This window comes from Neolamprologus brichardi, chromosome 8 (assembly GCF_056152115.1).
Source record: "Neolamprologus brichardi isolate AB-2024 chromosome 8, ASM5615211v1, whole genome shotgun sequence".
NCBI classification, from domain to species: domain Eukaryota; kingdom Metazoa; phylum Chordata; class Actinopteri; order Cichliformes; family Cichlidae; genus Neolamprologus; species Neolamprologus brichardi.
The window spans coordinates 23,876,026-23,897,264 of record NC_142111.1 but is presented as its reverse complement, the minus strand read 5'-3'; the positions used below and the strand labels follow the sequence as shown (position 1 = coordinate 23,897,264).

General features: G+C 39.9%; 3 protein-coding genes across 3 annotated transcripts in view; 2 read left to right on the top strand and 1 right to left on the bottom strand.

The window, feature by feature from the left end:
- Positions 1-21,239, top strand: part of LOC102781465 (corticotropin-releasing hormone receptor 1-like) — a 135,532-nt gene that overhangs the window by 95,039 nt on the left and 19,254 nt on the right. Inside the window, exons 7-10 of the mRNA XM_087844919.1 lie at positions 4,685-4,805; positions 6,637-6,790; positions 14,527-14,587; positions 18,729-18,801. Of these exons, the coding sequence (XP_087701045.1) occupies positions 4,685-4,805; positions 6,637-6,790; positions 14,527-14,587; positions 18,729-18,801 (409 nt within the window). The remainder of the gene's footprint in view (positions 1-4,684; positions 4,806-6,636; positions 6,791-14,526; positions 14,588-18,728; positions 18,802-21,239) is intronic.
- On the bottom strand, positions 9,731-11,390 carry LOC148101802 (uncharacterized). The gene has a single exon (XM_087845140.1). The coding sequence runs from the start codon at positions 11,154-11,156 to the stop codon at positions 9,789-9,791; it is 1,368 nt and encodes a 455-aa protein (XP_087701266.1). The 5' UTR covers positions 11,157-11,390; the 3' UTR covers positions 9,731-9,788.
- Positions 20,670-21,239, top strand: part of LOC102781177 (S-adenosylmethionine synthase-like) — a 132,457-nt gene continuing 131,887 nt past the window's right edge. The window contains exon 1 of the mRNA XM_087844921.1: positions 20,670-20,693. The gene's annotated coding sequence lies outside the window, so the exon portion shown is untranslated. The remainder of the gene's footprint in view (positions 20,694-21,239) is intronic.

Below are 21,239 nucleotides of genomic sequence, written 5' to 3'. Positions count from 1 at the left end.
GGACCAAGGCCGGGGAGATCGTGAAGGACCTCAGACATCCCAACAACAGACTGTTCTCTGTGTTGAGGTCAGGAAAGCGATTCTGCTCCCTGAAGACCAACACAGAGAGACTGAGGAGGAGCTTCTTCCCGCAGGCGATACAGTCTCTCAATCACACCACCACACAGCACTGACCCACACATATAGTTCTTACACACACACTGGACATTCTGGACATTTGTTTACACTTTATCACTTAAACCACTTTAAGCATATTTGCACTGCACAAGACACTAAATAATGTGGATTGCACAACACTGGACATTACATTCTTCATTTCCATTTAATACTTGTACAGCTGCTGTTATTGTGTATATATATTTATATTTCTTTATACATTCTTATATATTTCTATACTGTGTATTGTGTATTTTGTTGTACAGTTATTTTATTTTCAACTTTAATTTATATATTTTATCTTATTCTTTCCCAGTTAAATTTACCCTTCATTCTAATTTGTGTTGTACAGTTATCTCGTTTTTAACTTAATTTTTATATTTTATTTTAGTTTATTCCTTCCTAGTTAAATTTACCTTTATTTATCTTATTCATAGCCTTTTCTTTTTTTTCTTTAGGTCACGAGCAGTTGTCTAAGCATTTCACTGCATATCGTACTGTGTATGACTGTGTATGTGACAAATAAAATTTGAATTTGAATTTGAACTAACATCATTTTAAATATAAGGTGTGTTTTAAATTCATGAATGCGAATCCTTTGCAGTGTCTGACTGCCTGAAGTCTCGCCTGTGATAAAATGCTGTTTCCTCCCTTGAGATGCTTTGCCTGCAGCTACCTTCAGTTGCTGCTTGTTTGTGGGTCTCTTCCCTCTGTGCCTTCTGCTCTGTTTGGCTGCGATCAGGTAACTGATGTGTCGAGATTCTTGGGTTGCTTTTCCAGTTTGCTTTGGATCATTATCTATTTGCACTGTGAAGGGTTGTCTGATCTAAGCAGAGAGTACAGCCCTGTATACTTCACGATTCATTCCACTGCTTCTATCAGCAGTCATATCATCAATAAATACTAGTGACCCAGTTGTGCTGGCAGCCGTGCACGCCCATACGATGCCCTCCGTGATGTGGTGCGCTTCAGATTAGGAACGGTTTCTCTCCTCGTGTCGGGAAATGCATGGAGACGAGACCTAAATGCAAACTGCAGAGTCAGACTAGAAGAAAACAAAAAGTGAATCTTTACTGTGGCCGACGTCCAAAAACACAGAAGAAAGCAGCAGGGAACACCGTAGGAACTTCACAGGGCTGAAACACAGCGTGACACAACTAAAAACACAGGCTATAAATACACATGAAACAGGAGGGAAACTAAACACAGCTGAATGTGATCAAGGTAAACAACAGACAGGAGGTAAAACCAGAGACAAGACATGGGAGAATGTGATTAGCAAAGTAAAGCTGAATGCGAGTAAACTGACACTGAGAGATCAAACCAGCTAAAATATACATATAAATGTAATAATCAAGCTAAGAACAAAGAAATCTTAACGAAGGAGAACCTAAAAGTCCAGAAACACCTTCTCATTTTTTCCCATCATTCTTCACCTTGTTTTCATTTATCCACTGATTTTTTTATATATTTATTTTTCTAGAACTCTTCAGGCTCTTCTAGATGTTTTCCGTCAAAGTCTAATCTGACCTTCCTGATCTTCAGTGTAACCAGTGGTTTGCACCTTGTTCTGAAACCTCTGTATTTACATTCATAAAGGTGTCTCTTGATTGTAGTCTTTAACCCTTTAAATCCGGTCGGAGCGGGCACTCTCTGTTTTGCGTAACTACTTTTAAATCCCGGTAGCACTGCAACCACGTAAGCTAGCGCAATAATTTTTTTTTCATATGAAACCGGAGGAGTTGTACTTACATCTTATGCCATCAGCTTGTCCTCGGTCACAGTTTCCTTCCACATATAGCTTTGCAAAAACTGCATAAAAAGCACTTGCAGCAACAAAAACACAATATTCCAGAAACACGCTTTGCCGATCCGATCAGCTGTTCGTAACACTTCCTACGTCCATCAGCGCGAACTATCCGCCATGACCTGCCCGAAACCGGAAGTGACGTCATTTTCGCGGAAATGTAGTTTTTTTTTACCATCAGGGCCTCATGAGCCTATACTGGTGTTTTTAAAAGTTATGTTTGACTTTATGACTTTCTGTGTGGTTTCTGGGATGCTTAGGACTCATATTGCACTGCTGGAAATAGTTTATTTTGATGCATATGCTGCTTTTTTTGCAAATTTGCACTATAATATTTATTTTCATTTTTCCTGCAGTGTATAAAAATTGGTGTATTTCAAAAATAAAACTATGAAGACACTCAAAATAAATTTCCTGTGGTGGGAAACTATTTTGTGCAACTTTTTTGTATTTACAGTTTTGAGGGATAAGCCTCTTAAATTTCTCTAACTAGAAATATATGTTAAAAAAACAAAAACTATTCTCAATTTTTTTGTAGTTTATTGCACTTTTTTGCAATTTATGTAATTACTATGCACTTAATGCAGACATATTATTACGATTTGGGCTGTAACAGTTGTATTGATGTATAGTAACTTGAAATGCTCCCAGAAATGGCTCTACAGCATGTAAAAATATAAAATAAGCTCTGGCGGACTTGGTTCTATGGTAGGTCTTAAAGGGTTAACAATGATACATCTACTTCTCCCATATTTTGGACTTGATTAGATGTTCAGTCAAATAGTTCTGTCTAAATGCACTTCAGGTGTCGTCTGTGGCCCTTTTGGGCCTTTCGGTGTTGCTGACCCGTGCATTCGTCATTTTTAAGAATGCACCAGGTTTGTTGATTTGGCTGGTCCTAAGGTTTCTGCTCTGTCTCTAATAGGTTTATTTTGTGATCTCAGGCTAATGATGATCGTGGCTCAAGAGTTGGGAGTTCGCCAATCGGAAGGTTGCCGGTTCGAGCCCCGGCTTGGACAGTCTCGGTCGTTGTGTCCTTGGGCAAGACACTTCACCCGTTGCCTACTGGTGGTGGTCAGAGGGCCCGGTGGCGCCAGTGTCCGGCAGCCTCGCCTCTGTCAGTGCGCCCCAGGGTGGCTGTGGCTACAATGTAGCTGCCATCACTAGTGTGTGAATGGGTGGATGACTGAGTGTGTAAAGCGCTATACAAATACCATTTACCATTTTACCTTTTTGTCCTTCATTCTAAGAGTTACTTGGTTCAAGACTTGGAATCAACTCGAACTCATTCATCTGCTTAATTTCTTACAAAATAACAACGGGAACAAGACTCAGACATGTAGCTGCTCATCAGCCGACTGATCCATTACTGTCTAAAATATTGGAAGGGTATAAAAATGGCAGTAATTTCTAAACAGAACTTGAATCGCATCTTGGTTGTTTGATTTAAAATCAATTGTGGTGGCGTACAGATGCAAAGCTACAAATTTGTGTCTGCGGTCGTCGTATGATTCTGGACCTTCTGTATGTTCAGTATCACATGAATGAAAACCCAGATCAAGTATGATTGTAATATAAAATAATAACATTTAAAAAGAAAGTGTCATTGTGAGATTAGAAGAAAAGAAAAACAAATTTACTGCGCCTTTAACAAAGACTTGTTTGCAGGAGCATGTAGCCATTCTCTTAATTAGGTCCCATCAGGCCACACTGCCCCCACAGGCAGTATGCCGAGGGCAGCGAGGTGCTTGCTGTGCTCCTGGCGTGGTGGCAACAGGATGTGGGGAAATTATCTTCTCCTTTGTGGAACAACGGGATTTAAAAAACACAAAGTTATTTGATTTTTATCATGTCAAAGCTGCTTTTAAAACCTTATTTAAAATGACATTGTAATTAATCCAAACGGTGTTCGAGCTTTTTGAAGCCTGCTATGTTACTAATGGGGTAGCGCGTCTTCAGAGAGAAATAAAAAACATGATACAATTTGTACAACGTGCAATATAATAAATAAGTAAATACAATGCTGCTGGAAAATGCTGCTCATGCATCTGCTCAGTCAGCACAAAGCCAGTGAAAGTGACACCTATTAAGAATTAATGCATGCTGAAAAATAAATCACGTCACTCATGCTTGGCAGGAGGAAGCGGCCTTCCTGCAGCTGATAATGCCGTCAGCTGGTGACGGCGAACGCGGCCGTCACTGCAGCGAGCGAGGACTGTTTGCTCAGTCCGTGCAGTCGTGTTTCTATTTTCAAGCGCTCGCTCTGAGGCACTTGGGCAGATTTTAATTGTATCCTCGAGTGAATTTATTTACCGCATTTAAAAAAAGAAAAAAACATCAGGCTTTCAGGGCATTACACAAACAAAAGAGTAGAGCGGGAATTAACTCTTACTTCTTATTATATAAGTGAGGATTGATGGGAAATGTTCCTTTTGAGGCTACATCAGCTCGTTATTCTTATCTATCAGCTTCATTTTCTGTGTTTCCCATATTATAATTTGTAATAAGTTACACTGTAACTGTCAAAAATAGACTCAAACTCAGCAGGAGGAGATAATTAAATCAGATATTTCCTGCCAGCTTTGCTCACGTTTGCTTTTAAACTACATATATTTTTTTATCTTTCCTCTCAGAATTAAATTAAGCTCGTGACCTAACAACAAGAGAAAAGTTGGAAAAGCAGCATCAGCAGTTGAGTTTTCCCTCCTTCTGTTCTCACAGGAGCATCCGCTGCCTGAGAAACATCATCCACTGGAACCTCATAACCGCCTTCATCCTGAGGAACGCCACCTGGTTCATCGTCCAAATGACCATGAGCCCCGAGGTGCACGAGAGCAACGTGGTATGAGCCCATTTATGTGAGCTTTAATACAAAAGACCACTAAACTTTGGTTTTAAAGTAAAGGAGATGTTTAACAGTATTTTCAATGCCTTAAAAACAAAATGAGATGAGCCAAATATATTTATTGGGTGAAATGTTCCTTCAGCGCCAGAACTCTCTAGCTTAGTTTGACTTAATCCCATAAACAGTCCTGCTGATGGAAGAAGAACATGTGTATTAATCCAGGTGTGAAACTAGTTCCTAACAAATGCCGGTAGACCTCTGTGTGTCAGCCTGTGTAGGAACATTTTTACTCTTTTTATTCAATTCAGTTGAGTCCAATCTCACTGATACATCACCAACAACAAGCACTACAACAGTCACCTGTTATATTGTAAAGATCTTACGATATTAGAGAGAAAACCCCACCAACAACAATCAAACGACCCTGTGAACAAGCACTTGGTGACACCAGGAAGGAAAAACTCCCTTTTAACAGGAAGAAGCCTCTGACAGAACCAGGCTGGACCATGTAAATAATGGATATAAAGTCTATATGTTAGATAGTTCGAAGAGCCACCTCCACAGGACAAGACTCAGCTGTCCATCTGCATCTTAAGGTCAAAGGTCACTCTTTGAGGATGCCAACGTTCACATTTTGGACAGAGAGGACAGATGGTTTGAAAGAGGAGTGAAAGAAGCCATCTATGTCCACTGTGAGCGACCATCTTTGAACAGAGGCGGTGGTTTACGACACCAACTCCCTGCCATCTATAATCCAGTTTTGAGTTCCCTCCCCAGATGCCTTAATTCAATTCAATTCAATTCAATTTTATTTATATAGCGCCAAATCACAACAAAAGTCGCATCAAGGCGCTTCATAGATACAGAGAAAAACCCAACAATCATATGACCCCCTATGAGCAGCACTTTGGCAACAGTGGGAAGGAAAAACTCCCTTTTAACAGGAAGAAACCTCCGGCAGAACCAGGCTCAGGGAGGGGCGGGGCCATCTGCTGCGACCGGTTGGGGTGAGAGAAGGAAGACAGGATAAAAGACATGCTGTGGAAGAGAGACAGAGGTTAATAACAGATATGATTCAATGCAGAGAGGTCTGTTAATACATACTGAGTGAGAAAGGTGACTGGAAAGGAAAAACTCAATGGCCTTAACGCCCACTCACACCCTGGGCCATCTGACCTCAGGAATTCGCATGATAAGGTGGGGCCAGGTTTCACAATGAACTCACCCGAAACTCTGGCTGATTGTGACCCACACCCAGTTTCACACCTTGGCTCAGGCGATTAGAGGATCATCAGGGGGTCCTTTTGTCCCTCTGTGGGGGGAAACTCCCACTAGGTTTATATCTGGGACTCTCCACCATTTGACCTTAGAACTGAAGAAACTTCTCGGATGAGAGGTGAAACGTCTTCAAGTAACTTAAAGAAGTCCAGACGCTTTTCTTTGCAAGCTCCTTTGACTACGATGACCTGGATGACTGAGAACCTTCACAGACGTTATAGTTAGATTGAAATATTTTTGTTTACTGAATTAAATTATTTATCGGACATAACAAAAAAGAAACAAATTAATGCATTAAGGTATAAAAGTATGTCTTCCTTAATAAGTTTAAGCTTGATTAGTTTAAATTGTTCTCAGAATGTAGAAATATTTCCATATTTGCCTTTAATTTGTCAGGTGGAAGTAAAACTAGAACAAGTACGAAGCCATGGATAACAGCTTGTAGATGTGGCAGTTTTTAGTAGTATTATCAGTTCGTCTTGGCTGAATTTAATTCACTAACTACACATTTAAGTCTGCGTAAATGCAGATAATTGTTTTCCTTTTGCAGATATGGTGTCGCCTTGTGACCGCCTCCTTCAACTATTTCCACTCCACCAACTTCTTTTGGATGTTTGGAGAGGGCTGCTACCTCCACACCGCCATCGTCCTCACCTACTCCACCGACAAGCTCCGCAAGTGGATGTTCATCTGCATCGGCTGGTGTAAGCAGCCTTACTGCTTTTATCTTGAATTATCTGCATTAAAAAAAACACATCTACAGTTATCAGTTAATATTTAACAATATTTAGCCAAAAGGACATTTTGGGAAAATGGGAAACATTTACCAAAATTCTCTGGCAGAGCCTTTGATTAAATCGATCAGTTCAGTAGATTTTTGGACCACTAAGAGTCTTTTTTTCTTTGCTTAAATAACCACTTAATGACAAATCTAAGAGCTTTTTAACAAATCTTATCTACTTACCAAACTAAGCCTAATCATCATTGACTAAAAACAAGTTACAATAAATCAGGACGGTGCAGCAGCTTGTAAATGGCTTAAAAGGTGATGGTGGTGTAAAATCCAGTTTTAAAGGGCTGCATTGTCATACTCCAGTCATCTGACGCACACAAAAATATATGAAAACAGCTTTTTTTACTACTTCAGGCATATTAAAATATGTATAAACAGACAAAGCAAGGGAAAAACAAACAAATATCTGACACCAGCTGACGCACGCAAGGATGCAAATATGATGAAACTCTGAAAGAACGAATACATTCACACACCATCAAGTGGCATTTTATTAGCAGTACTGGATTGAAGCCACACTCATGCATACTTTGAGAAAGATGCAGCGGAATTTTTTAAAAAGCAAACCAACTGGTTTAATAACAGCAGTTTAGATAAATCTCATTAAGTAGAACATCAAACACTTAATAGAGTGATAGAAAGGCTTAATACAAGTGTAACTAACAAAATTGTAGCAGTTCAAAATAAAACAGCAAATGACTGAAAGAAACCTGATGTAACCCTACTTATGGTTTATTAGCAATCTAGGATTAACAGGAGCCCAAAGGTATAAGCATCAGTAAGGAAGGACCACACCAGGGTAAACAGTGCACAGCTTGTTATATTTGACACACAGCAGCTGCAAATAAATGTACTTGAAACAATAAAATACAAAATAGTTCCCCCAAAATAACTACCTAAATAAAAGTGTGCGCATACAGCTTTCTCTGAGTCAAACGTATGAATGAATAATGTTGGATAAGTGATGGATGCTTGGGGCCGTTCAGTTTGTTTAACTTGTCCTACCACACGCTTCAACCGGAACGAAGCTCTGGCTTCAATAAAACCTCAGCAAATCCTATCAACTTTTGGGTTCCAGTTAAACTGTGGAGTCACTGCTCCTCAATGGAGGTTTGCTTCAGACTGCGTGCGTCTGTCCAGTCATCCTTTGACCAGATAAGAAGAAACCTGACGTTGAACAGAGTGAAATTCGGAACAACCAAAACAACTGCAGCAGACTCCGTTGCAACTCCTAGCGATTCGGCTTCGGTAACATTAGTTTGCCGAGCACATGGCATTGTATGAACAGGAAAGAAAAGGCAACAAATCATCTGATTTGTCCACTTCTTCCTTTAACCCAAAAAAAGAAATGACTAAATCGTTTACATCATACACCCAAAAATTACTATCTACTGCTCTTTTTTTCTAGCTGGGCTACACCGACATCATGACAACACAGATAAAAGATGGTGGCCAGCTTGGTTTGAGAGCCTGTATAACCTCTAAAGGTTCATCTAGCTGCACTGTCAGAGCTAACGCACAGAAAGACACAACCATTCAGTTAGAATCACCAATTAACCTGTGAGAGATACACATATTGACGGGGTCGGGTTATGTTAAAAAGTATAAATTGTTATACTTTGTTCATTGGTTCAAAGGTACCCCACACTTCTTTTTTGTTTGCTTGTTTGTTCTGGTGTATTTTTCATTTGAACTGTTATTCTGCCAGAGTGCTCATATTTACAAGATGGCATTGAATGCCCCATTGGTGTGTCAGAAAAACTCTTTTGTACGTATGTTCCTTTAAGGGGTTTGGAGTCGTTCTTTTTCCACCGCAGCGAAGGGCTAGGAGTTGGAGAGGAGCTGCTGTAGGTTTTTGTTATCGATCTGATTGTGAAATAAAGCGTACGCAGTGAGAAAGCAACTCCCGGATAGGGCTGGGTATCGTCACTGATTTCTGGAATCGATTCAATTCCGATTCACAAGGTCCCGAATCGATTCGATCCACGATTCGATTCAGTTCGATTCGATTCGATTCGATTCGATTCGATTTCGATGAGAAACTCACAGAGAAACTCGCGGATTCTTCCACTGACCGCGGCACACCTGCACCAGGGTAAACCTCTGCCTACGCTACTCCTGCTTTACAGGTGAAAATAGAGCAACAGGACCGCTAGTCTTTGACTTTATTTATTTTCTGCTGTGTTTTACTTGCATCTATTTGAAAGAGTGAGTGTAAACACACAAAAAAAATATTTTATTTGCTGGAATGTGCAGAAAATAGGTTTAAATGTTAAACTAATTTCTTCCAGTCAGAGAATGTTGCAGATAATTAAATTTTTGCTTGATGCATAAAGTTAAAAGATTAAAACTAATAAAACAAGTTTTAAAAAGAGACTTTTCCATTTGATTACATTTTGTATGATGGATTATGTAGAAAAAGTAGAATTGGGCTGAAAGATCTATCGCTTTATCACCTATTCAGGTTGTAAATCGTGTTTTTAAAAAGTAACTAAGTAATTAATTACTTTTGAAAATAAGTAATCAGTAAAGTAACAGGATTACTTTTTTGGGGAAGTAATCGGTAATTAGTTACTGATTACTTTTTTCAAGTAACTTGACCAACACTGGTCGCGACTTCCCAGGTAGGGATCCCTCCGACGACCCAAAACATCCGGGAGCGAACAAAAACATAGACAGGAAGATGGAGGGAGTAGAAGAGAACACAACCAACACGATACACAGAAAATGAATCTGGACTCCTGGGCTTGAACGACCGCGAGGATCATCAACCCGAGGAAAACACAGAATACACACCAAAGACAATTCATTCTTGAATGAAGACATTGATCAGACAGGTGTAAAATGGAGCCAATTGTGTTTATTATTAAATTATTGGGGAGAGAGGGGAGGGACAGGAGAAGGGAAAGTTAAGCTGGAACAGAGGTGGAAAAAGATGAGGCAGGAGTGGCCCTCCGGAGGAAGAAGCGGAAGCATTTTTTCTTCTTCTTGAGTTGCTTTTCCACAAGCACTTTTTTATCTAGTATGACGGATCTCAACTCGTCCACTGTTTCTGTATTTTGCTTCTCTAGTTTCTTGCATATTTTTTCCACTTCTTCTAATTTGGCTTGTTCTTCTTCGAGCCTTTCTTTTAGTTCTTTAGCTGTTGCCTCCTGTTTTTGCACTTTCTCCTTTTCTCCTTCCAGTTCAGCTGTTGTGTACTTCATTTTGTTGCGAAGTTCTTGCAGTTTTTGGTTTGTCTTGTCAAAGTCCTGGACAAGAAGAAGTTTTTCTTCGTTCTGCTTTATGTACTGTTGTTCTTTCTCTTGATATTTGTTCTGTGTTTCATAATGCATTGCCTGCAGCGTTCTGTATTTTCCTTCCATGCCTTGGAGTTGGCATTGCATGTCTCCCTGGTTTATGTCCAGTTGTTCTTTCACTTTGAGGATTTCTGTATTCTTTTGCAAAGCTTCATCGAGCTTTACTCGCAAGCCTTCACTGTTTTTCTCTATGTTCAGAAGCTTGCAATCTAATTCTTTTTGTTTTATCTCCTGTTGCTTTTTCTCTTGAAGCAACTCGTCATATTTGTGCATTGTTTCTTCAAGCCTTGCCTGCAGCATCCTGTCTTTTCCCTCCATGTGTTGGAGTTGGCTCTCCATGTCTCGCTGCTTTATGTCCTGTTGGTTTTTCTCTTCAAGGATTGCTTCATTTATTTGCAGAGCTTCATCAAGCTTTACTTGCAACTCGTCATTTTGTTTCTTGATGTTCTTAAGCTCGCGGCCCATTCGCCTTTGCTTGATCTGCTGTTGCCTTTTCTCTCGAAGAACCTCTTCATTTGTTTCCTGATTTTTATCATCCCTTGCTTTTACCACTCTGTATTTTATCTCCATCTTTTCGAGTTGATCGTGCATCTGTCTCTGTCTCATGTCCTGTCGTTTCTTCTCTTGGAGGATTTCTTTAATTTTTTCTAGAGCTTCATCCAGCTTTCCTTGGAGCTCTTGGTTCTTTTTCTCCATGTCTTTGATATCCCATTGTTTTTCATCAATAATACTCTCCTTTTCTTGGAGCTGGTAGGACATTTTTTTAAATTGAGCGCTCTGTCTCTCCTTTTCCTCCACCAATAACGCAATCTTCTCTCTGTTAAGAAGATTTTCATTCGCCATTTCTGCCAAGCGCTTCTCCTCTAATTCAACTTGTTCATCCCAAGGAAGAGAGGAGAGGTAAGGGTCTTCTGGTTCATCCCAGGGAAGAGCACCGGGGTCAACTTCTTGACTTTTTGGTTCTTCTCCTTGAGACATGTTGGAGTCTGGGGTCAGGATCCAAATGTTTCCAAATGCTTCTTTCGGCTGCAAACAGAAATGCTGCCAGTAATTGACTAAAAGTCGTTGTTTTTCACCGTTATTTGTCAGTTTTAGGATCAAATGATCACGTTGGTGCTAATACTCTAAATCTGTGTCACGAACAGTTGAAGGCTGTGAACATAAATGCTGCGGGTAACGGACTAAAAGACGTTGCATTTCACCCCTATTTATGGGTTTAAGGATCAAAAGATAAAAGGAAGAATTGGAGGTAAGATTCTAAATGTGTGTGATGTCATCATTCTGTAAGCCAATGAGCTATGTGTGTGATGTCATCATTCTGTAAGCCAATGAGTTATGTGTGTGACGTCATCATTCTGTAATTCAATTCGATTTGAATCTGGGAAATTTTGACAGTCAGAAATATTATAATTCAGATCAGTACATTTACATATTTTTGTATCTATAAAAAGGAAGCTGACACATGCAAGACTTTATCAAAGGTGTGAGCGTCACAGCAGATGCCTTTGTGTCAAAGCAGCTGAAGATAAAACACAGAAAAACATGAAGGTGATTTTCCTGGCCTGGGATTTTTTTTAAAAATATTCTGCAGTACATCAAAAACGAAAGAAACCCATTAATCAACTTATGAACATTACCTCTGAAGTTACAGCGGTTTTATTAGAGACACGGCTGAGCGTTTTGCATTTTGCATAATTTTAAAAAGTTTAAATTTGTTCAGTATTGAACGGCAGAAATTAGGTCAGAATCAGCGAGCTGTCGGCTTTCAGCCCCGACCGTGTCCGTGCCGTCAGGTGAGAAAGGCGACATCTCACTGATTCTGATCCGTCGGCGGGTCCGTGGTTTGTGTTTACGTCTTTGTGCAGAATCCGTGTTCCTGCTCTCATTTACTGTCTTAGCTGTTTGGTGGTTGTTGAAATTTTGTGAGGTTTCACCTGAGATTCTGGCATTTCGGGCAAAATAAATTTATATTAAAAAATCGATTCAGGATTTTAATGAATCGATTTCACGTTATCCAAGCCAGAATCGATTTTAATCGAGAAATCGGTTATAAAAACCCACCCCTACTCCCGGAGTCATCCCTGCCTTAAAGCTGCAACAAACCTATCCACAATAACTGCATGTCAAGTCAAGTCATCTTTATTTATATAGCACATTTAAAAGACATCAAGTGTCAGCCAAAGTGCTGAACAGAGGGATAATATAATAAAAGAATTAAAATAGAAAGAAAACATTTTTAAAAAAAAGAATTGTAAGACATGTAATATCAAAGAGATCCGAAAGCCTTGGAAAATAAGTAGGTCTTGAGATTCGATTTAAAGACTTCCAAGGATGAAGAGAATTTTATGAAGGGGGGGAGACTATTCCAGAGTCTCGGGGCGGCAATGGAGAAAGCCCTGTCACCTCTAGATTTGAGCTGGGAGCGTGGAACTGATAAAACCATCTGACTGGAGGAGCGCAGAGATCGAGTGGGTAAGTGCAGGCTAAGAAGATCTGAAATGTAACCTGGAGCCAAACCATGGAGGGCTTTAAAAACAAATAATAAAACCTTAAAATCAATTCTATGTTTAACTGGTAGCCAATGTAGAGATGCGAGTACCGGGGTAATATTCTCACTCTTTCTAGTACTCGTCAGGAGCCTTGCGGCTGCATTTTGAACAAGTTGCAGGCGTGACAGGCTTGAGTGACAGATGCCTAAATAGAGAGAGTTACAATAGTCAAGACGTGACGATATGAAAGCATGGATAACAGTTTCCAGGTCTTTAGATGACAGGATATTTTTGAGTTTAGAAATGCTCCTGAGTTGGAAAAAACTGCCACGAACAACTGAATTTATTTGCTTGTCCAGCTTGAGAGTGGAATCAAAAATGAAACCAAGATTTTTTACATGGGGATGTACATTAGCTGATAATGGGCCCAGATTGTTTCTTATGAGACTAATAGAGTCCTGCTTACCGAAGATTATAATGTCGGTTTTGTCATGATTTAGTTTGAGAAGGTTCAGAGACATCCAGCATTGTATGTCGCTAAGACACTCTGAGACTTTCTGCAGCGTACTATCAGCACCTGGTTTTAGAGAAAGGTAGAACTGTGTATCATCTGCATATCTGTACTGTTCGAGGATGGTGGAGTACCCTACAAACCCAGGACCTTGTTGCTGTGAGGCAACAGTAAAGTAGTTGTTCCAGCATTAAACTAACCTCTTCTGGTCCTAATTTAAAATAGTCAAGAAAGTAGGTTTAATTTTCCTACTAATCTCTCAGAAAGAATTCCCAAAAGGTCAAGCTAAGGACACGGAATGCTTTAGGTTTAGATTCACTTTGACTAATGGGAGTGTGTAGGCCCAGTCACACAGGCCTACAAATATATCGAAACTCCGCCAACCTGCCGGCCACTAGAAAAAAAGCTGTAGTTGCCGGGGAGTCGCTGACCAGCCTGTAGGCCCGTGTGACTAAAACCTTATCAAAGAGATATCTCAGAGTCCAACTATGAATTTCAGAGCTGTGAGTTTCATCTCAAAAGACGTACCTGAACACCAGATGCTGTTTTATCAAACAGCAGGAGGCAGTTGACTTGATGGAGATCTCAGGATTTTGTGCGGCAGCTGGAAAACGCCTTGGCGTGGAGTTCACTGTCAGCCTGTTTCACATTGTCAAACTAAACTTTGAGTTGTTGAGATTAGGTGTATTGTCTAGCTGGATTACATTTCCCTCCGGGGATGATGTGAAGGCTCGGTGTGAAGTACAGACCGCAGCACATTTCAAAATAAATAAGATCAGATTTTCTGTGCTTCGCTATATGTTGGAGCACATCATTGCTTTCCACAAGTCAGGAGGTGGACAAGAGGAGAACACTGCAAGAAAAATGTAATTTATCAAGTAATCTGGAGCTGCGAGGGGAGAATTTCCTGCTGATGACAGTAAATTTCCCGCAGCGTGGAAATATTCCAGAAATTTGACTTAAACGTGTGACTCGTTGGCTCGTAGGGTCTCGACGCTCCTGTTAGTATCATTTAAAAGTGAGTGATGGCTGTTTTTTCTGCTTTATTAAGCTTTTATAAGTCGGTAAATCACAAGATCACTCCGCATTATCGTCAACCAGAGTCCAGCTTTTTATTCATTCACAAAGAAACATTCAGATGGTGACAAGTCTTGGCTTGCATCTGTGGATCACGGCACACAGACAACAATTGCTCCTGACAGAGCTTGGCAGTCACTGGTGCTGTGCTTTAAAAAAAAGAAAAGGATTTCATATTCCAACATGAAATCCCTGGAGTGATATTTTGTGATTTGAATAGCAGAGAAAGATGAAAGGATCACCTGTCATTTTGTGGTTTTTTGCCTTACAGGTATACCGTTCCCGATAATCGTGGCGTGGGCCATCGGGAAGCTCTACTACGACAACGAGAAGTAAGCCTCTTTTCAAGATATTCAACAAGGAACTTTTTATTCTATCCGGGTAATAAAAGGACAAGGGCAAAGCGTTACATTAGGGAGATGAATGTCTATTAATAATCAGCCGTAATCACATTTGCATTGTACAATATTCTTAATTACACTCTAGCCCTGCCAGCATTTCATCGGGAGTGCTTGCTCTCTTTTCACACCTATTAGTGAGGTGAAAATTGATTCGGCGATTTAGAAACGGGCGCTGAATAATTGGAAAAGTCGGTTGATACGCTAGATTTCTCTAATTGTCACCAAATGCAATTAAAAGGGCAAAACCAGATTCTCCAAAGTCCTAAATCTGACTCCCCTGTGCTTCTGAGCTCTGCTGTGGTCCAGAAGCTATTAAAAACTGTGAGTGACATATTCCTTCATTACCACGAGCATACCCTGTAGTTTATTTTGATTCAGTCCCCCCACACAAACCATCCTGCTGCCAGAAATATAGAAATCGCTAGAGCAGTGAATGCATCGGAATCGGCTTTAATGGCCAAGTCTGACGACACATTCAAGAAATTTGGTTCCAGCTCCCATCAGCAGCAGAGAAAGTGTCTGCAGAGGGAAACGTACACAAAGATAAGTAAAAAGCATACGCAGCTGCATTAATGAGATTTTCCTGGCAGTGAGTTGCCTATCGAAACATTAAGACTGCACAGACAGCTCATTTAAAAAGTTATATCCCACTGACCAGTGCAAGACCGTGGGTGTGACTGAACAGTCAAATATTCACACCATTTCTATGTTTTACAGAAAGCAGTGTTTCTCTCAGAAGTGATTTGGTTTGCAAGGACCTCGTTAGCTCGCTTGGCACCATGTTAGTGTTACTTAACACTTCCCAGTAAATGATGCAGCCAGGCTGAAGGTTGTTGACGTCTCCGGTCTAGCTGATGTCTTGAAACTGACTGTGAAGAATGAACGCAGACTTTAGAGGCACTCTTGATGAAACGAAAGACAAACTGTTTATTTGGATGATAAAAACTCCAATGTGAATCCAAAACTGAAGCGAAACAAAGTCCAAGATACAAAGTAATAACATCCAGGCAGCACATTACAACGCAGCGAGGTCTAAGTGAAAGACGAGGTACAGACGAACGCGCTGTGTGCTAATGAGGAGTGGAAACAGCTGGGGACCAAGAAACAGGTGAAGCTAATCAATGGTAACGAAAAGACAGAGGTCAAGAGACTACTGAGATAAAGCAGGAAGTGTTTTCACACAGAAGCACACGTAAACTTGACACAGAAAGATCCAAGACTAGAAAGGTTACAAAAAACTCTACAAGCTTGCCTTAAATAGAAAACTAATGTAAAAAACACTGAAACAGAGAAGTAAAGGCTGACGATACAGTTCAGGGTTACAGAGCTTGTTCACTTCTTACTGGGTTACAGCATCATGCTGCATAACTACTCACTACCAGAGATGGGCAGTAACGCGTTACTGTAATCCGATTACTTTTTTCAAGTAACGAGTAAAGTAAGAGATTACTATTGCAAAAACGGTAATTAGATTACCGTTACTTTCCCGTAGGAACGCTGCGTTACTGCGTTACTAAAACCGTGATTTTTCTTACGTCAATGTCTCATGACAGTGACGTAAGCGAGTGCGCCGTTCGTGACAACAGCTGTGTGCAGATCAACAATGGATAATATATCGAGTGCAGAGAGAGTATGAGCGTGCAGCGTTTAAAGCGTGGAAGTACTGACCTTACTTTGAGTTTGATTCCATAAAAAGTGACAAAAACATTAGTGTCCGTTGTGCGTGGGAAGAAAACTTCTTTTTACAGCGAAAAAAACCCCTAAACTTCCAAACAAGCACCGAGTAGCTACGACGTAATGGGAAACTCACAGAGAAACTCGCGGATTCTTCCACTGACCGCTGCACACCTGCACCAGGGTAACCCTCCGCCTACCCCACTCCTGCTTTACAGGTGAAAATAGAGCAACAGGACCGCTAGTCTTTGACTTTATTTATTTTCTGCTGTGTTTTACTTGCATCTATTTGAAAGACTGAGTGTAAACACACAAAATATTTTATTTTATGTGCTGGAATGTGCAGAAAATAGGTTTAAATATTAAACTAATTTCTTCCAGTCAGAGAATGTTGCAGATAATTAAATTTTTGCTTGATGCATAAAGTTAAAAGATTAAAACTAATAAAACAAGTTTTAAAAAGAGACTTTTCCATTTGATTACATTTTGTATGATGATTATGCAGAAAAAGTAGAAATGGGCTGAAAGATCTATCGCTTTATCACCTATTCAGGTTGTAAATCGTGTTTTTAAAAAGTAACTAAGTAACTAAGTAATTAATTACTTTTGAAAACAAGTAATCAGTAAAGTTACTTTTTGGGGAAGTAATCAGTAATTAGTAACTGATTACTTTTTTCAAGTAACTTGACCAACACTACTCACTACTCAGAGAAGATACAACAAAGCATTTTGCACGGAGAGATTTTAAACCTTTTGGATTTCTCTGACAAACATATAGAAGACGATAGAATCTAGTCGGCAAGTTTCCTTGCAAAGAACCCAGAAGTGGCCTTGATGCATTCATCAGAGTTTGAGTATTCGATAAACAGCACTTAGCTGTAGAAAAGAAGTGCTTGCATGAATAAGACATGTTGCATAAAGCACTTTGAATACTCAAAAGTACTACACAATATAAGAACCAACCCTTTTACCTCAAGAATTACAGAAGAAGGCTAAAGTTATACTATCTATTATACTCCATGAAAAGACCTAAACAACACATAATTTAATGGAAGTCACCATTGTAGTCTAACTCTAAGCCTTTAAAAGTCATTTTTCTTTCCTTCTTTTAGTTTGTTATTTGTGGTCTTATAGTTGTTAAACGCCATCGTGTGAGCGCTTACACTGCTTTGCAGTTTTTAGGCTGAGACTAACCTGCACAGTTTGAAGATATCCTCAGTATATCAACCTGCGTCAAACAGTACAGGGCTCAGCTGAGCAACAAAACACACGATCCAAATAAGCAAAGCTCAAGGAAAGCAACAACCAAAAAAAATGACAACAAAAAAAAAACCCAGGCGGCAAACAAAGACCTGACAGCTGAAGGAGGGAGATACACGAGGCAGCAATCAGCTAAACAAACCCCGACAACACGGAAGCAAAATATGACACGTGAACGAATGAAACCGCTCCGTGAAAAGAAAACAACAAATCAAATGAAGGCCGGTGATATACACAGATACAAATCCATGTCGACGGCATGAGGAGAAAGGGGACAAATGCAAACAGGCTGCAGAGATGATGGAGAGCAAACACACAAAATTCAAAAGAAATACAGCAAGACGCTAAGTTAATCCATTCCTCCACAAACTGATTGAAATCCTCCAGAAAAAGATTACCATTGATTTAACTCTTAGGCCTAAATCTTTGCCGATGACGAAACACAATCCCTCAGATAGAGACATGGGATTTTTCGTGGTAGGGGTGGGGGATACAGCTTTTATTTGTGTGTAATATTGTGCTTTTACTTTCTTGAATGCCACAAATTTGGAGAACTTTTATTTAAGAGGTCAGTTTCGTAATTCATCAATGAACACAGACTTACTGGAGCCCCTGTTTACGCAGGAATATCAGTATATTAAGAGTAGAGACTGTGCAAACAAGGGTGTGGCACAGGTAGTGGAAGAGTGCTGTTTGTATTATTGCACAGATAAAAATAGTCCCCAACAAATGCTCGGTTTAATCCTGTTTGAGTACGATTTGATGAAAACCGCAGGGGCCAGCTGCCACCAGCTGCCTTATTTCTTCTTGATTCATTTCAAGAAAATTACATAAGATCCTTTCTTCTGCTCTCACGAGGCTGGCAGATGTTTTCATTTATATTAAGGCAGAAGCCCTTAAATGTTAGTTGTTTTAAAGGGTTAAAGTCCTGAGAGTATTTCCCACCTCTGGCTAAAATAATCTGGCTATAACTCATATTGTGGGTGAATCACTGACTGGAAAACACATGTTTAAACCCCTTGAGCACACATTGGGAAATGAATGCCAACACATACCGAAGGGGAGGAGATGAGTGACAATATAAATGGACCTGCCCGTTAGAACAAACCATGACTGATTGCTTTTGCTGACATTTCAGGTGCTGGTTTGGGAAGCGCGCTGGCGTGTACACCGACTACATCTATCAAGGTCCCATGATTCTGGTTTTAGTGGTAAGAGTCTCTTTTTTTGCCCTTCAGTAGTAGCATGTGCTTCAGAACCTGCTCGACATCATTTGCAGGTACAATTAGTCCTCATTATGTCTTTGAAATGCCTGACAGGCATGAAAAGTTGGAAAGTTTAACACATATTTCAATGATAAATGAGCCGGCCCGACGCTAGTTCTGTCAAGATTAACATTTAACTTGACAACCTCTGGGACTCATTTTGGACTTTAGGCATAAAACGTGAATAAAGTTCAAATATATGTTCGGTCTTGAAGGAATTATCTCTCACACTGGGCTATTTCCACCCCCTGGGGTCGGTGCCTTTCATCACAAATCAGCTATTGCAAATCTGTCTTGTCATTGAACTGAAAATATCTCTCATCTGCATCCAGTTTGCCGTCAAATAACAGCTGAGATTAATCTTCATTCTAAACTGTATGTCAGCTCCAAGAAAGACTTCTCCTTCAGCATTCAGATGTGTGTTTTTGTGACTCACCCTCGCCCTGCCAGCAGTCCCTTGTGATTCTGAGCCCTTCAGCAGGGCTCATGTGAAAGGTCCTCTAGATTTTACAGAATAGCTGGGGACTCGTGTGAGCTTTGCTCAGCTCTCGTCTGGACAACCCTCTCCTGTCTGAGCATCCAAAATACTGTCCTCAGTCCCCTGGTGCAATGTAGATAAGCAGAATCGATCTAGTGATGTGCTTAAATGTAAGAATTAGGGGAGCATGCTTTTTCTATTTTGGAATTTTACACAGAGGAACATGTTGCACTTTTACTCAGTTATATATAGCATTTGTATTCTATTTTTATCTTATTGTATATTTTATTATATTTTATTCTATTCTGTACAGTTGTGTACTGTATTTATTCTTATTGTATTCTAATTTTTGCTTCATAACTTTTGCACTGTCCACTTCCTGCTGTGACAAAACAAATTTCCCACGTGTGGGACTAATAAAGGTTATCTTATCTTATCTTATCTTTACTCTACCACAATCACCTTTACAGATATGTCCTAATATAAATGCATTGTTTTTCATCTACATGTATTGATATCATTTGAATATACAAAATATTAGAATAGAGATCGGATTCAAAAGACAGATCCAGCTCAAGCTCAAACTGGTTATCGGTACTTCTGTAGAAGATGAGAGAGGGAGTTTTGATTGGCCAAGTTAATCTCTGAAGTATCTAGTACTCTGAATGATGGAAGGAAATTGTCTTACTTGGGATTATCTGGACATGAATAACAGGGGAGGTCACAGGTCGACGGGCAGGTAAAAGAGAGGATCAGTGTACCCTTCGCACTTAATGTGTGCCCCGAATGTTCAAACAAAATCTGCACTCATTGGTCCTGAACCAAGCCAGCTTTCTTCTGATTGGCTGCCCCTCTGAAGCAAAACGTTTTAACAACACTTTGTTGGGGCAGGCAAACATGAGCCTTGGTCAGTGTTGGGTAGTAATGGAAAACATGTGCTGGTGTTACATATTTAAAATACAAAATATGAGGAATTGTAAACAGTTACCGTTTAAAAAGGTAGTATTCAGAATACAGTTACTTTGTTGAAATTAATGGATTACTCGGCGGTCTTTTCCTGTTTCATATGTTAGGCTATGCTCTCTATTTTTGATCATTTCACTCCAGTGGAAACCCAAACAAAACACGCAATAAGAGGCTCTAATGCCTGTGTCTCAATCTCGCGGCCCATGTCGCCTCTACTGCGCCCGTGTAATGGTGTGACGAAATATTGCTTTGCTTTTTGTTAAGTAAAAATTATTGTTCAAAAAAGGATTTAATATGAAGGCAATAGGCAGAGTGTTACAGGCATAGCATGAATGAAGCATGTAAATATAATAATAACCACTGCAGCCAAGAAGAGAGCCTGACGAGCCCAGTTGTAAGTAAGCTATTAAGACTCGACTGTACACCGTGTTCGTGTTTTCCAACAATAATTTCGTTGGAGCAGCTTTTCAACGCCTCTCTTTGTCTCTCGCTAGCACAGTTGACCCAGACAACAAAGTAAAGCTAGTTTTCAGCTAGCAGCCCGACATGAATCCGACGTATTAGCCAGAGGTCCCTTTACTACGGTTCGGAGCCGCAGACGTGTTTTATAAACGCGCGGAATCGTTTTCTATACGAGATCGCTGCAAAAAGTGCAGCCTTACCTAATGTCCACCTACTGTTACTCATTTATATTAAGATTTAAAAGTTGATATTGGTATGGCGAGTGTCCTTCAGTAATAGTAATAAATCACACAGCAATAGTACATTCATGTAGTTGTAAAAAGCATGATCATATATTAAGTAATCCAAAGTATTCAGAATACGTTACTCTCATTGAGTAACGTAACGGAATACATGGGGCATGTAATCTGTAATCTGTAGTGGAATACATTTTAAAAGTAACCTTCCCAACACTGTCTTTGAAAGACATAATAGAGCT

Coding starts and splice junctions, on each gene's coding strand:
- LOC148101802 (XM_087845140.1), bottom strand. CDS start 11,156: ATGTCTCAAGGAGAAGAACCAAAAAGTCAAGAAGTTGACCCCGGTGCT.